Source organism: Triticum urartu, chromosome 7A (assembly GCF_056163025.1).
Source record: "Triticum urartu cultivar PI428250 chromosome 7A, HENAU_Tu73, whole genome shotgun sequence".
Taxonomy (NCBI): Eukaryota; Viridiplantae; Streptophyta; class Magnoliopsida; order Poales; family Poaceae; genus Triticum; species Triticum urartu.
The window spans coordinates 576,696,046-576,712,027 of record NC_141879.1 but is presented as its reverse complement, the minus strand read 5'-3'; the positions used below and the strand labels follow the sequence as shown (position 1 = coordinate 576,712,027).

Sequence of the window (15,982 nt, the reverse complement as noted above, 5' to 3'; positions counted from 1 at the left end):
AACAAAGACGCTGTTGGTTCAGCTGGCGCTGTCGCGCCCGTTGCCACCGGAAATGCGAGGCTCCGGGCAGCGGCCACACCGCCGGCCGTCTTCCACCCGCCATTCCCATCGGCGGGCCCGGCAGGAGGAACCCCGCACGCCAGACACGAGCGACCGGCACGGGCGAAACTCCCCGCAAATCCAATCGCCCGGCACCACCTCGCCGGCCCGCCCGCAAGATTCCGAGGAGCACGAGACAGGGACGGGATCCCGGATCGGATTTATTATTCCCGCCGACGTCGACGGGATCCATCCACTCGTGGGCGGGCGAGGGAGGGGACCTGTAGCGGGTGACAGCGAGAGGTTTGGATGGATGCGCTGATTGATTGGCCTTAACTGGAGGCAGCTCCGCGTCTCCTCGTCGCTATAAAACGAGGCTGGCTGGACTGCCTGGTGGCTCAGAGAGAGGCGGCCCTCCTCCCTCCGCAGTCCACAAGTTCTTCTCTGCTTTTGTCTGGCTCTGGTCGCGTCTGCTGCTCTTCTGGCTTCCGGATCCCGGAGAGACTTCGGTTGGAAAGGTAACGCCCTTTTCTCCCTTTTCCCTTGCCGTCAGTTCTTGGTCAGGATTCTTGCCTGGTATGGAGAAAACTGCATCTGTTCTTGTTGTGGATGTGTGATGATGATGGCTTCAGTGGGGGTGAGCTGCGGTGGAAAAGAATGTTGCTTTTACGGCAGTTGATGGATGTCTGAGCTAGTTGGGCATGTACTGCATTTCTTTGATTATGTAGGAACTTTTAATCGAATGTTGTGTTTGTCTGTCGGGCCGGATTGTGTTGGAAACAAAAAAGGTTTAGCTGACTTTGTTGTGCTTGGGTCATATAGTTTGGATGTCATTTCGCCATGTGATTTGCCTCATCTGCAGGATACCATTGGATTGAACTTTATATTGTTACTTATTAGTGAATCATGGTCCTTAAGTTCATCACCTGGCCCTTTGGTTCCGTAATTGTATGTTGCTGTAGCCCTGTAGGATGCTTTGGTCTGTATACTCTGAACTACTATGACTTTTGTCTTCTGAATGCTAGCTATCAAAATTGTCTTGTTTCGGAATTTGCATTAAACAAGGCATCCTTCATTTATTTGAAGATTAAATTAAATACACAAGAGATGGAGATCAAATTAAGTGTGTCTAAATTTTATAACAAACTGGATCTCACCATAAGAAGTATCGAGAGAAAACACAAAGCTACTGGTTTTGGTCAAATCAAATAGCCTATTGCGCTATATCATTGACTCAAATCCTTTCCTTTCAGGAGAGTGAAAGAGAAAAATGGGTGTCGGGAATGGATCAGCAGACACGAACCAGCAGACGGCGCGCAATGAAATACGAGATGAGACTACGCCGCTTCTTCCGGTCAAGGTGGAGGAGGAGGGGTTCCATGAGTTTAATGGAGCTTCGTTCTCCGGCGCAGTTTTCAATCTCTCGACCACCATCATTGGTGCTGGAATCATGGCCTTGCCAGCCAGCATCAAGATGCTGGGCCTCATCCCTGGCCTTCTGATGATCATCTTTGTGGCACTGCTCACAGAGGCATCCATAGACATGCTTATCAGGTGCAGCCACCAAGGAAAGATCACGTCGTATGGGTGGCTGATGGGTGAGGCATATGGACAATGGGGGAGGATTGCGCTGCAGGCCTCTGTGGTTATAAACAACATCGGTGTGATGATTGTTTACATGATTATAATTGGTACTTCATCTAAGCTCAATACTTCTCCTTCCTGTTCTATGTGTTACTTTCGAACATTTTGTGATGCAACTTAAATTCACCAAGCGGGCTTGTTATGGATAATCCAATGCTCCACCAGAGTATCTTTTAATCCTTCTATTCCACTAATGGCACACTTCAGGGCCTATGTTTTAAGACGAGTCACGAATAATTCCAAGATGTTTTTGATTTTTTTACTTAGAGCATATAAGTTTATTGCTTAGCTGATTGAACTTGGGTTTCTTCAGTACATTACTTTCAAGACAATTCTCATCCATGAGCTCCTGATAAGTACTTTATCAAGTTTCATACTATCAAATGGCAAATGGAACCCTAGCTCCCTCTCTGAAGAAATAAGTCGTCATTTTGAGCAATTTAGTAAAAACATAATATACCAGGTTGAACTTGAGTTAGTTAGAAGCAGCTTCTTATCTTCAAGTAACATCTTGTACCTTAATACTTAAAATGAACAGTTCTATTTGCATGAACTGCGATTGACGGTGGTTATTGAAATTTTGATAGGTGATGTATTATCTGGAACATCGTCAGGCGGTGTTCATCATCGTGGCATATTGGAGGGCTGGTTTGGAGCACATTTGTGGAATTCTCGTGCCATTGTTCTTCTTGTGACAACTCTTTTCGTGTTTGCTCCATTGTTGAGCTTTAAACGATTGGGTACGTGTTCATCTGTGCAAACTATGAAATAACTACTTTTCACCATGGTTGCTGCATGATATTAATCTTGAATCTTGTCATTTCCTACAGATTCACTGAGCTACACATCTGCCCTATCAGTTGCTCTCGCTGTGGTTTTTGTTGTTATTACTGCTGGGATTGCCATAATCAAAGTCATCAATGGAACTGTAGCAATGCCCAAGCTTTTTCCAGAAATAGATGATCTTAGTTCTGTCTGGAAGCTTTTTACAGCTGTCCCTGTCCTTGTCACTGCATATATCTGCCACTATAATGGTATGCAATTTCAGTGCCCAGCTATTCTTGCCATTATTCAGTTATGTCGATTCTAAATGAATGTTTTTCATGATTCCACAGTTCACAGCATTGACAATGAGCTTGAGGATAAAACACAAACCAAACCAATTGTGCGAACATCACTGGCCCTTTGCTCCAGTGTTTACATTGCCACAAGTTTCTTTGCTTATCTTCTCTTTGGAGATGGTACACTGGATGATGTGCTCGCCAACTTTGATTCAAATCTTGGCATTCCTTTCAGCTCTGTCTTCAATGACGTAGTCAGAGTGAGCTATGCTGCGCACGTTATGCTTGTCTTCCCCATCGTCTTCTTTGCCCTTAGGCTCAACTTGGATGGTCTACTCTTTCCCACGTCGAGGCACATTTCTTATGACAATAAGAGATTTACAATCATAACCATCTCACTCCTCGTGGTTATTTATACTGCTGCCATCTTCATACCAAGCATTTGGGATGCATTCCAGTTTACTGGCGCCACAGCTGCCGTTTTGATTGGTTTTATCTTTCCTGCCATGGTCATATTAAGGTACCTAAATAATGCTTCTGATTGGCTATATATTCCCTATTTGCTAAGCACTCCCGTATTAACACATAAACTCGTTCTTTTTTTCCAAGGGATCCTTATGGAATCGCAACCAAGCGTGACAAGATATTGGCTGTAACCATGATCGTGCTTGCTGTTGTCTCAAACTCTGTTGCCCTATACAGTGATGCAATGAACATCTTCCGTAGGAAAGAGGTGGCCTGAAATTCAGGCTTCAAAGTTCAAAGGAAGAGCGTCACTGATGCAGGAAACGCAGTTTCATATTACAAAAATTCAGTGGCTTTGAAGGAAGATGGTTTGCTGGGATGCTGTGAAGAAAGATGATTTCTTTGGTCAGCAACTCAGCATTGAGACCTGTCACATGGAAGAATTAGATGGTTGAAATTGTCAGGTCTTGTGTACATAAGCTGGCTCAACGTCGAATTGAGCCACTTGCAATATATGTATGTTCTTTTTTTGGCGCGAATATATGTGCCCACCCCAGACAGAAAAAAAAGCATTGCTGCAGAAAGCTTGCTCTAGAATAATGTACATTGAGTTGAGTTAAATATGTTTGGTTTGAACCTAAACTCGAGGATCCGAATAAAAATTTGCCATTGTTACCATTCTTCTGAGGGAACCTGTAGATTTGATAAATTACATGCAATTTTTTGCATGAACTGTTGAACTCTGTTCCATTGTTCTCCGCATAGTGGAGCCCAACTACATTGATTTCCAATGATGTTAAGAGTAATGTCTTCACTGCCAATGATGCTCAAAAGTAGCATGGTCACCTATGATGTGTAAAATATGGGAAGTGAAATTCAGAAACACCTCTTCGTACAGGTGGTCTACAAGTATGTCCCTGTACACAGATTGTCTTCCAACTGCATGATTTTATATTGTCAATGGATGATAAAGGTAGAACTGTACAGAGTTAGAAAAGAGATTCATCACATCAGTGGTTTTTGCCTTCTGCTGTGGCCAAGAGACAAGAGACACCTAGCTCCTGAGCTGAATCTTTCTGCATCTTGAAAGGCCAGGTGACCAATATATTCAGGAAAACCAACTGGACGCTACAGGCCCAGGTATGCTCCAAATAAACTGCCAAGATGAGGTCCCCATGAAAGAAACATTGTTATTTTTATTTCCTTCTGAAAGAGTTTGTTTTGTCAGGATTCTTAGTATCCAGGCCAGCCAATGAGTACAATGACAAAATCCTGGAATCACTAATTGCGATAGGCTTATCTTTCAGTCAATAACAAGTTGTGCCTGACTAGCAAATTAGTACTAGAACTCTTAGGAACCTAATGCGTGATGATGAGTTCCTAGTTTATTTATGACACTGAGAGGTGTCAAGAGGAGAGTTTTAATGGGAGGAAATTCTTCACATGACGATGACTCAATCATAGTATGGATGTAGTAAATTTATTTATCGCGGATGGCGGGTTTAGAGCCACAAGTTCGGGCTGTCAGAGATCAAGTCACCAAGGAATTAAGCTGTCATTGATGTTTACTTTAATAGTGATATTTTGTTCTGTACTTGACAAGCTCTTGTGAATTGTTCTTTTTTTCTGAAAGTGTTTTGTCAGCATTCATAGTATCCTAGTCAGCCAATGAGTACAATGACTAATTGTGATAGGCTTATCTTCCAGTCATTAACAAGCTGTGCCCAAGTAGCAAATTAGTAGTAGGGAACTCCTAGAAAACTAATGCATGATTGATGTGCTCCTAGTTTATGACTAATACACTGACCTATCAAGATGAGAGTTTGAATGGCAGGAAATTCTTTGCATGACGATGATTCAATCATAGTACGGATACGATAAATTTATCGCAGGTGGCAGGTTTAGAGCCACAAGTTCAGGCTGTCAAACCGGGGTTATCCAGAGATCAAGTCACCGAGGGATCACACTGTCAATGATGTTTACTATAATAGTGATCTTTTGTAATGTACGTACTTGACAAGCTCATTTTGAATTGTTTAAAAGCTTCTCCACACCAATCTACAACACTTACTTTTTTAGGTGTACAGCACTTAGGTGACCTTTGTCTGAGCCACAGCTAGTGATTCTCAGATTCTAGGCCTCACAAAATCAGAATCTAAAATTAACTCGCAGATTCTTACCTTAGCTGGCTAGAATCGCTTCCTGGAAATGAACTAGCATGCATATCCAGCCTGAAGCTGCCAATTTGGTGAGTCCCGAGCTGCCACACTTATTTTGGATCATATGTTTAGTATGCAAGATTATGATGGTCCGTGCTTATTTTGGATGTTATGTTTCATATGCATATTTCGGATAATATGTTTCTACAATCATTACATTTCTAGAAAATATTTCATATATGGTTAAAAAATTGCTGATTCTCACTTTATCGAGTCAAAACAGCCAACTTGCACTTTAATATGCATATAAACATCATACTCGGCACTCATGGACTTTATTGACATTTCATAATACCCACAGCTCCTACAGCTGTCCAACAACAGGGTAAACAAACAACCAGCTTCTGGTTCGGGTGGGGGGAAGGGGGAGGGTTGACGCCAAGGAGGCAAGGACCGTAGAACAGTGGTTCTATGGTATTTTCTATAGATTAAAAGAGTAAGTATGTACATGCAGGGGGAGGAACAAAAAGAAAAACAAGACGAAGAAATAAAAAGGAAAGGAGATCATCCAATGCCTGTTCTAGGAAACAGGAGGTTCAGAGTTTGTAAGGCGAAACTACAACGCGATCATCCTAGACGAGTGTTAATCCAACTCTCCAAGGTGTCTGCGATTCTTGTGTTTGACTCTCTGACCAAGGAGAATAAGGTATTGCTTGAGAAGGTATTTCCATGTGTTGACTGCAGGCACTTCATTTTTTGAAATGTTTCCCATTTCTCTGATTCCAAATATTCCAACTAGAATGACAATGTCCATGCTTCCATGGCAGTCTTGAGTGACAATGTTGATTTCAGGTTTTCTGTCTTACGTTGACATATATAATTATTCTCCTACTTATTAGTTCGAGGTCCTCTTTGATTTGCAGGATCCCTTGTATCCTATATAGGATTATGAAATTTACTACTCCAGCGAATACATGAATGGACGAGTGTTTGATAGTACAAGAAAAACAAAGAAATTCTACCAAAAGGTTTGAGTGGATAGAAATTTTCTTTCAAAATAGAGTGCAAATGAATTCCATGAAAAATACCCAAGCCCCTATATCCGGGGATGTTTTTGCGCTCACGTTTACCCACTTGGGTGAAATCAACTTCTCAGCATGTTGGTTGGTGACGCGTGTATTAATTTGGGATACTGGCGTGTAAATTTACCTGGTGGCCCTACATTGTCGATGAAAATTTTCTCAACGTGCGTATCTACTCTGTTGGTGCAGCTAGCGATAATATTGAGCGCGCGTGGGCCAGCCTGGCCCGTTGACTTACTCCTCTAGGCGTTATACTGTGGCTGTCCACGTGTTCGGGCCTCTTTTCTTTTTTGGGCTGCGCGTCCTCCTTCGTCGACGTGTGGTGCTGTGCCCTGGGAAAGCGGTGCCGCTTCCATCGTTCGATGTAGAGCCTTCGAGTGCCTTTTGATCGGTGCCGCTTAGGGCATTTGTACCTAAGGATTCCAGTCCAGCGAATCAAAATTCCTAAGGATCCAACTGCTCCAAAATCATATGGAATCCCTTTGAATTCCATATATTGAGTCCTGACTGTTTTGAGCACAGCAACATTATGTAATAGAAGCATTTGCAAATAAAAGTGAGATAGGAACTGGTAGTTCTTCATCTTTCTGCTTCTAATTCCCATCAAACACATCCAACATCTGCAGGCAGATAGAGCAACCACCAGAGTGGTTGTAATTTTATAATCTTAAGTAATGCAAACATGCTGTTTTCTTTCCACCGAAACTGTTTACTACTACGAACACAAATGACCATCAAACGAAAATTTCATGCCCCACACGAACTAAACCAAACCAAACAAAATTTGCGTACATTCACGATAAGGCCGATGCTATCAACTCTTGAACCTGACACTACGGCTGACGTTTGCATTGATGCCAGACAGTTCACCTCCGTAGGGACCCGAGGGCTTCTTCGCGCTGCGCACTTGACCTTGCCTCCTTTTACTCTGTTTATCACTCTTAATCCTGTATTTCTTCCGTGGATTCTTGAGATTCTTGTTTCTGGAGCGTGTCAGCCCTCGGTTCTTCTCGATCTGCCGCGAAATCTTCCTCTTGCCATCTCCTTCGCTTTCTTCCTCCAGCTCAGTAGCAGGGGTGCTCTGTTCTTTGCCCAGGCGCTTTTCGGTCCTCTGCCTCTTGATATCTTTGTAGAATTCATCTTCAGACCCTGAAGATTCATGATCATCGCCATCTTCCTCGCTGGATTGGCTGAGCTTCTCTTCAGTATGATCACCATCTTCTGGCAACTCATCATCTTCACGTGAATTGGTTCCTATACGAGCAAGAACACGTAGTTCATGCTTTCGGCGTCTTTCACCAATCTCATCTCGCTTTGGAATGTCATCATCACCAGAAACAAGCTGAAATGATGGCCAGAAGAGAAAAAAGGGTTAGGAATAGATACAGCCATTGCAACAACCGATACACAAAGCACAAGCACATGTTAAAACGGTGGATTTAGTTTTCTAGATGAGCAATTATCAGCAATTATAAATTCATCGAGTATTTCAGACGATATCTTTGATAGGACAAGAGTAACGAGGTTTGCCTCGCTAAGAAAAACAATTATATGCACTTGATGGCAGATATATTCTGTTAACATGACACATAATAGCACAAAGGCTGTTCTGGAACAGCATAATGTTAAGATTACAAACACTAACAAAGCAGCAAGATTCAAGCATGACGCAACATTTTTGACAAAACAAATTGACCAGCATTGTTGACTAGTGCATGTTATCAAAGCAAATATGATAGGAGTGTGGCAATGTGATGCCAGAGTTTTTAAAGCTGGAAGGCAAGTGTAGCTAGTGTCCCTGAGTGTAGCACAATTCATCATTGCTATGTTACTAACAATGGTTATTCTTCTCATATTCACAGCTAGCAACAAAATGCCATGTCAAAGTATTATCAAAATTCCAATTCACTTTTGCAATGCAAGCAAAGTCCTATTGAACTCTAGACATATCGAGAAACCTCAGGATCGATATGTACACCATGACAGCAGAGCTCCAAAATCACCTAATAATCCTCAAATTTCACAAACATTTTTGGATATAATGATGTTTCAAATCATGTATAGTATGTGCTGGTTGATATATCTCAACATAGCTGGGTATAAGGATGCAGTTTCAATTAAGGTTTCTATCAATACAATTATATTACAAACTCGCCTAATACTAGGCATACTGGCAACAAAAGGAATGTGGAATGTTGAAAATCATAGAATAAGGTAGAAAACTAGAAATGTAACAGATGTAAACTTGGTCGAAACCAGGATGTTTCAGCTGAATACTATCAAGAATCTACAGTAAGAAACATATGGCATTGAAATTTTGGCCCTACATGACAGTACGTATATTTGTTGGTGTAGTTTTGCAGTTACAAACTTGGAATTTTTCACCACATGCATAAAACACTTGAGCCAAATAGGTACAGATCATTATCACAAGATATTTAGATTTTGCACAAGTTAAAAATAGCTAGCTATGAAGGTAAACCAACAACAATAAGAAACCTGCATGAAAATATCCCATACCTTGTTTCTAACTGAGCCAGCTGCATTGACCAGGAGCTTTGTAGGTTTGACGACTTGACTATTTTTCTGCACTTCATCATCAAAGTCATCCAATGTCTGCAGGTTTTTCCTACTATTGGTTGCCATGGTTTTTGACAACTTTGGCTTCAACTTACACAGCCCTTTTTGCTTCAACCCCTCCTCAAGGATTGCTCTTCTTTTCAACATTTCCTTGCTTTGCAAGCCCATATACTCATCCTTGCTCGCAATTTCAAGGTGCCCCTTAGAAGGCTTATTCTTTTTCAATTCGGCTACTTCAGCACCTTGTTTTACCTTGTCCAGAGCTAGTAAATTGTGAGATTTACCCTCATTCTCTAGAGAGACTGCCTTATTCACCTCATCAAGGGTGCTACTATCAGGCATAAAATGGTCTTCAGTGTCCCCGTCTTGGCTCGGAAGATTTATATTTGCCAGCTTTTGTACCATATTCTTGGTCTCTACCAGCCGAGCAATTACAGGATGATCCTGCACAGACAGTCCCTCTGCTCTCATAAGGAGGTAGAAGGTAATGGCTTGACAATGAGCCAACAGACAAGCTCGCTTCACCTCCAATGGCTGCATTTTACCCTTATTCTTGCCTTGCCCAGCTGCCAACTCAGGGGTGACTGGTCCTATTGCCTTAAGCTGTTCATGGGCCTCGTTCAAATCAGCCAGTAACCCAACCAGTTCAGGAGCTGAGCTGTACACTACATCCATCTTCTCGTCTCTTGACAGGACAGCAAAGTCTTCTCTCAGCTTCGTGTAGCTTTCAAGAGGGGATGCCTCATCACCAAGCTTCACCTGATGGTCAGACGCCTTTGAGGGCTTATTATCCTCTTCATCACTTTCATCATCTTCCAATCCGAAATCTTTCATCGACAGCTTATTCTCTGCCTGCAACCTCCTTAGCTCATCAAACTCAACATCATCAGCATCTTGCTCATGATCATCATAGTATGTTTTCTTCCCTGTGCCCCAGTTCTTTGGATCATCCTCCGGCTCCTCATCTTCTTCCGCGCTGCCATCATCCCCGGCAGCCTCTTTGGCTGCCTTCTGCGCCCTCTTGATTTTTGCAGTATATGATTTGTCCCATACCTCAACATCACCTGCGTGCGCGTCGCCGTCCTTGGCTCCGTCGCTGCCATCTTCGCTTTCGTCGCCGTCCTCGCCGCCTTCGCTGTCATCGCTCTCGTCGTCGGAAACGCCCTCGACGTCGTAGATGGGCATCACCAGAGCATCCTCCTCCGAGTCCCTCGAGTCGTCGACGTCGAGGGGGATGACATCCCGCTGCTTGTGGAAGGCGTCGATCTCGTCGGAGTCGGAGTCGGAGATCGCCGCCGCCGCCGCCGCCTCGCTGGCCCGCTTGGACTTGTGGAGGCCCGCCGCGGGCGGCGGCCGCGTCGACCTCGGCCTCTTCCCCATGTCGGGCGGCCGCCGGAGTGTCGGGGGCTCGGGGTGGGTGGAAGGGGTGTGCGGCGGCGGAGGCTGGTTCAGGGGTTAGGGTTTTAGCCGTGGAAGGAGATGGATGGAAGCAGTGCGGACTGTGCGATGCGAGCAGAGAAGTGAAGCGATGTGGGGGGGGATTGGCATCCCGTAGGTCGTTATTGGGCTGGGCCTTCAGTGGTTAACTCGGCCTAGAAAGCAAACATATTTCGGCTTTTGGTTAGCGCCAAGAGCCCACGAGCTCAGGGCAAACGGCCTGCAGTAATCACTACTTTGTTCTGCATTTGGCAGGCTGTCTACGATTTCTCTTCCGAAATCAGAAATCACTAGTTAGAGGGGTACCCCTGGTAAAAGTCACTTCCACCTTCTTTCATGGTGACATGTAGCGCACTACATGTGTGAAACTTGTTGCAAGCTGGAGGTTTTGTGCCTTTATTATTATTATTTTTTAAAATGTTTTATCTCTTGAACTGTGCGTCCAAATCACGAACAATTTGACCATTGTGTTTCTCGCCGAGGTCTTCGAAACTAGATCCCATGTTAATAGGTTTGGACAAACTTAAAAAAATAGAAAACCGGAAAACAGAAACAAAAATCAAGAACCAAAAACTGAAAAATAGTCGGAAAATGATGAAAACCGAAAACCAAAAAAATAGAAACCTGAAGCACTTCTATGCTTTTCATTTTTTTGGAAACACACATGTGCTTTTTCATTGTTCGGGAAGCACAGTTGAAGCACATCTGTGCTTTTCACTTTTCAAGAAACAACTAAAGCGCAATTGTGCTTCATGCGGAAGTACACGTGTGCTCCTACATGAAGTACAATTATGCTTTCCAAAAAGAGTGAAGCATGTTTGTGCTTCCATGTGAAGCACAAACTGTGCTTTTGTACTTTCGCGGTTTTCAGTTTCCTTTTTTCTTTAGTTTCTCTGTTCTTTTTTCTTTAAGTTCTCATTTTTTATTTTTTTTCAATTTCTAGTTTTTATGCGGTTTTTTTGTCTCCCGTATTTACATTTTTCTTGTTCTTTTTTGTTTCCAATTCTTTTGGTATTTTTTGGTTCCATTTTTGTAGGTTTTGTGCTTTTGTGTTTTCCAAAAAAAAAGTGAAAGACAGTTATTCTTTTGTGCTTCACCCAAAAGTGAAGCACAAGTTAGTTAACTTGGTAGCACGGGTTCATACGGTTTGAAAGCTCAACTTATTTCTAGTTGGAAGCATATATTTGCCCAAAAAAATCATTGAAACCATCAACTATGGGATCTACTTTCGAAGAAATCGGCACGAAAAACACAACAGCGAAAACATATCGTTCAAGAGGTAAAATGTTCTTGAAAAAAGAATCTGGAAAAAAAGCACAAACAAACACCCTGTGCCTCCCATGCATGGGGAAAAAATCCCACCATTGCGATAAGTGTTGCACATGAAGTGTGTCACTTGTCACCACGAGAGACGGTGAGTCACTTTGCAAGAAGTAGCACATAAAAAGTGATTTCACTAAAGGGGATACAATAGAAGCAGTAGCTCCATCCCCATGTGTGCTCATGAATGTATTTTTACACTCATTTCCACCATTGTTTAAACTGGATAATCTTGGATATTCCAAGAATATCACTCTGATGCTATTACTAATGACTAATAAAAGCAAGAGATTGCAAATCACTTTGTTTACTATTTTCCCCGCGGGAGTGAGACATTTAAGGGGAGGAATCAGAGCATATATGGAAAAAATATGAAGTCTCGCTATTAACTCCATTTAAAAACTGAAATATATATGGAAAATATGAATACATTTCAAATATGTTCAAATTTCAACTTTTGAATTTAGTTTTCTGAATTAAGTAAAACAAGATTTTGATTTGAGTGAAACCAGTTTTTTGAAATGAGTGAAATATGTTTTTCATACACATGAAACCTATTTTCAGTGTGCAAAATGTGAAACTTGTTATCTAAAAAATGCAAAGTAGTTATTCATAAAAATATGAAGCTGATTAGTATTTCACATCATTTTTCAAAATGAGTAAAAATCTATTTTTGAAACGAGTGAATTTCTTTAGTTTTTTGAAATGGGTGATATCAGTTTTCTGAAATATGAAATAAGTTTGTTGAATTAAGTGCCAATTTTAATGAGTGAAATATGTTTTTCATAAACATGGCACATACTTCAGTGTGAAATACATCAAACTTTTTATTTCAAAATTTTGAAACTAGTTATTAAAAAATGTGAAACTAATTATTTACAAATTCTTTTCTTAAATAAGTGGATTTTGTTTTATGAAATGAGTGAGATTGTTTTTTTTAAATTGAGATATTTTTGTAATGAGTGAAATCATTTTTAAAATAATTGAAATCAGTTCTTTGCATTGACTAAAATCCATTTTGAAACGAGTGAAATCAACTTTTCATATATATGAAACACACATCCATGTGAAAACATGTGCTATTTGATATTTAACAAATGTGAAACAATGAAATGGAAAATAATCCACATATATGCAAGCTTGATATTGTTCTAAATGTCTTCACGCTATGAATTCAAATATATAAATAGTTTCAATAATGGAGATTTGGTTCAAGATATATCGATCATTCAAAATAGGGATAAGTGAAAGGATCGATATAGTTGACTAGAGGGGGGGTGAATAGGCAACTAACAATTTTTAACTTTTTTTTACCAAATTAAACTTTGCATCAAAGTAGGTTGTCTAGACATGCAACTATGTGAGCAACCTATATGATGCAACAACAACAAGCACACAAGCAAGCAACGGAAATAACACAAATAAGCTTGCACAAGTAAAGGTCCGAGATAACCAAGAGTGGAGCCGATGAAGACGAGGATGTGTTACCGAAGTTCCTTCCTTTTGAGGGGAAGTACGTCTCCGTTGGAGCGGTGTGGAGGCACAATACTCCCCAAGAAGCCACTAGGGCCACCGTATTCTCCTCACGCCCTCACACAATGCGAGATGTCGTGATTCCACTATTGGTGCCCTTGGAGGCGGCGACCGGACCTTTACAAACAAGGTTGGGGCAATCTCCACAACTTAATCAGAGGCTCCCAACAACACCACGAAGCTTCACCACAATGGAATATGGCTCCGCGGTGACCTCAACCGTCTAGGGTAATCAAACACCCAAGAGTAACAAGATTCGCAAGGGATTAGTGGGGGGAATCGAATTTCTCTTGGTGGAAGTGTAGATCGAGGCCTTCCCAACCATTCCCTAGAAAATCAACAAGTTTGATTGGCTAGGGGGAGAGATCAGGCGAGAATGGAGTTTGGAGCAACAATGGAGCTTAGGGTTGGAAGAGGTAGTCAACTCGGAGAAGAAGATACCCCTTATATAGTGGAGAGACAAATCCAACCGTTATCCACTTAACCAGCCCGCGACATGCGGTACTACCGCGCCAGCCAAGCGGTACTACCGTAAGGGCTCACGGTACTACCGCAGCGGACCGCGGTACTACCGTGGCCACGACAGGAGCTAGCCTAGGCCTGTAGCAACGAAGCTGGAACAGTACTGCCGCTCGCGCGGTACTACCGCACCCCCTTGCGGTACTACCGCAAGGGAGGGTTGGACCAGCCTGGGAAGGCCGTGGACAAATAAAGAAAAGTCCGTGGCAACTTCCGCTGATTTTCAAATAGTGCAAAAATCCGACATGGTACTTGATACGTCTCCGTCGTATCTACTTTTCCAAACACTTTTACCCTTGTTTTGGACTCTAACTTGCATGATTTGAATGGAACTAACCCGGACTGACGTTGTTTTTAGCAGAATTGCTATGGTGTTATTTATGTGCAGAAACAAAAGTTTTCGAAATGACCTGAAACTTCACGGAACATCTATTCGGAAATAATAAAAAATCCTTGCAAAAGATGAAGACCAGGGGGCCCACCACCTGTCCACGAGGGTGGGGGGCGCGCCTGCCCCCCTAGAGCGCGCCCCCTACCTCGTGGGCCCCCTAGAGCTCCTCCGACCTCAACTCCAACTCTATATATTTGCTTTCGGGGAAAAAATCAGAGAGAAGGATTCATCGTGTTTTACGATACGGAGCCGCTGCCAAGCCCTAAAACCTCTCGGGAGGGTTGATTTGGAGTCCGTTCGGGGCTCCGGAGAGGGGAATCCGTCGCCATCGTCATCATCAACCATCCTCCATCACCAATTTCATGATGCTCACCGCCGTGCATGAGTAATTCCATCGTAGGCTTGCTGGACGGTGATGGGTTGGATGAGATCTATCATGTAATCGAGTTAATTTTGTTAGGGTTTGATCCCTAGTATCCACTATGTTCTGAGATTGATATTGCTTATGACTTTCTATGCTTAATGCTTGTCACTAGGGCCCGAGTGCCATGATTTCAGATCTGAACCTATTATGTTTTCATCAATATATGAGAGTTCTTGATCCTATCTTGCAAGTCTATAGTCACATATTATGTGTTATGATCCGTTGACCCCGAAGTGACAATAATCGGGATACTTACCGGTGATGACTGTAGTTTGAGGAGTTCATGTATTCACTATGTGTTCATGCTTTGGTCCGGTACTCTATTAAAAGGAGGCCTTAATATCCCTTAGTTTCCGCTAGGACCCCGCTGCCACGGGAGGGTAGGACAGAAGATGTCATGCAAGTTCTTTTCCATAAACACGTATGACTATATTTGGAATACATGCCTATATTAGATTGATGAATTGGAGCTAGTTCTGTGTCACCCTATGTTATGATTGTTACATGATGAACCGCATCCGGCATAATTCTCCATCACCGATCCATTGCATACGAGCTTTCCATATACTGTTCTTCGCTTATTTACTTTTCCGTTGCTATTGCTATCATCATTACAAAATACCAAAAACTTTACTTTTGCTACTGTTACCTTTTGCTACCGTTACCACTACTATCATATTACTTGCTACTAAATACTTTGTCGCAGATATTAAGTTTCCAGGTGTGGTTGAATTGACAATTCAGCTGCTAATACTTGAGAATATTCTTTGGCTCCCCTTGTGTCGAATCAATAAATTTGGGTTGAATACTCTACCCTCGAAAACTGTTGCGATCCCCTATACTTGTGGGTTATCAGTACTATCGCTGAAGGCAAACGGTACTACCGCGCAGGGAGCAGATATAAAAAATTACATCCGCCCCTACTTCCGCTAATGGTGTTGTGCCGGACCAGGACTCACGGTACTACGGCTCCCAAGGAGCGGTACTACCGTGACCACCTGCGGTACTACCGCAAAGGCCTGCGGTACTACCGCAAGCCTCAGAACAACAACATTAGGAATTCTTCTTTTTGCACAAACACGAAGAAATGGAGGATGCTCCAAAGTGCTAAGGGAAAGGCGGTGCAAAGAGGAGTAAACGTGTACGTGACGATTCCACCCAAACCTTTCCAAAGCGGACCCCCTCTTAATAGTACAGCTTTCCTATGACTCAAATCCACCGAAAAATGAACGTAGAAAAAGCACCGTCTTCAATAATCTTTGAGGGGGTTCCTAACCATCTTGTGCCTAGTAATGAAATACCTAAAATACTTGAGGCACACGATTAGT

General features: G+C 42.5%; 2 protein-coding genes across 2 annotated transcripts; one reads left to right on the top strand and one right to left on the bottom strand.

Moving 5' to 3' along the window:
* The first annotated feature begins 398 nt into the window (after positions 1 to 398).
* LOC125525773 (amino acid transporter AVT6A) lies at positions 399 to 3,851 on the top strand. Its single transcript, XM_048690783.2, has 6 exons — positions 399 to 557; positions 1,293 to 1,730; positions 2,271 to 2,423; positions 2,514 to 2,717; positions 2,799 to 3,264; positions 3,354 to 3,851. Exons 2-6 carry the CDS (start codon positions 1,310 to 1,312, stop codon positions 3,484 to 3,486), a joined length of 1,377 nt encoding a protein of 458 aa, XP_048546740.2. The 5' UTR covers positions 399 to 557; positions 1,293 to 1,309; the 3' UTR covers positions 3,487 to 3,851.
* Positions 3,852 to 7,081: 3,230 nt separating this feature from the next.
* On the bottom strand, positions 7,082 to 10,548 carry LOC125525772 (protein THALLO). Its single transcript, XM_048690782.2, has 2 exons — positions 8,971 to 10,548; positions 7,082 to 7,792 (listed from the first exon to the last, which is right to left on the bottom strand). Exons 1-2 carry the CDS (start codon positions 10,408 to 10,410, stop codon positions 7,265 to 7,267), a joined length of 1,968 nt encoding a protein of 655 aa, XP_048546739.2. The 5' UTR covers positions 10,411 to 10,548; the 3' UTR covers positions 7,082 to 7,264.
* Positions 10,549 to 15,982: the final 5,434 nt, after the last annotated feature.

What these genes read in the sequence shown, in the direction of transcription:
- LOC125525773 (XM_048690783.2), top strand. Translation starts at nt 1,310, where the DNA reads ATGGGTGTCGGGAATGGATCAGCAGACACGAACCAGCAGACGGCGCGC. An exon ending in GTTGAGCTTTAAACGATTGG is followed by an intron (nt 2,424 to 2,513) that starts GTACGTGTTCAT and finishes CATTTCCTACAG; the next exon opens with ATTCACTGAGCTACACATCT. An exon ending in CCTGCCATGGTCATATTAAG is followed by an intron (nt 3,265 to 3,353) that starts GTACCTAAATAA and finishes TTTTTTTCCAAG; the next exon opens with GGATCCTTATGGAATCGCAA.
- LOC125525772 (XM_048690782.2), bottom strand. Translation starts at nt 10,410, where the DNA reads ATGGGGAAGAGGCCGAGGTCGACGCGGCCGCCGCCCGCGGCGGGCCTC. An exon ending in CTGGCTCAGTTAGAAACAAG is followed by an intron (nt 7,793 to 8,970) that starts GTATGGGATATT and finishes CCATCATTTCAG; the next exon opens with CTTGTTTCTGGTGATGATGA.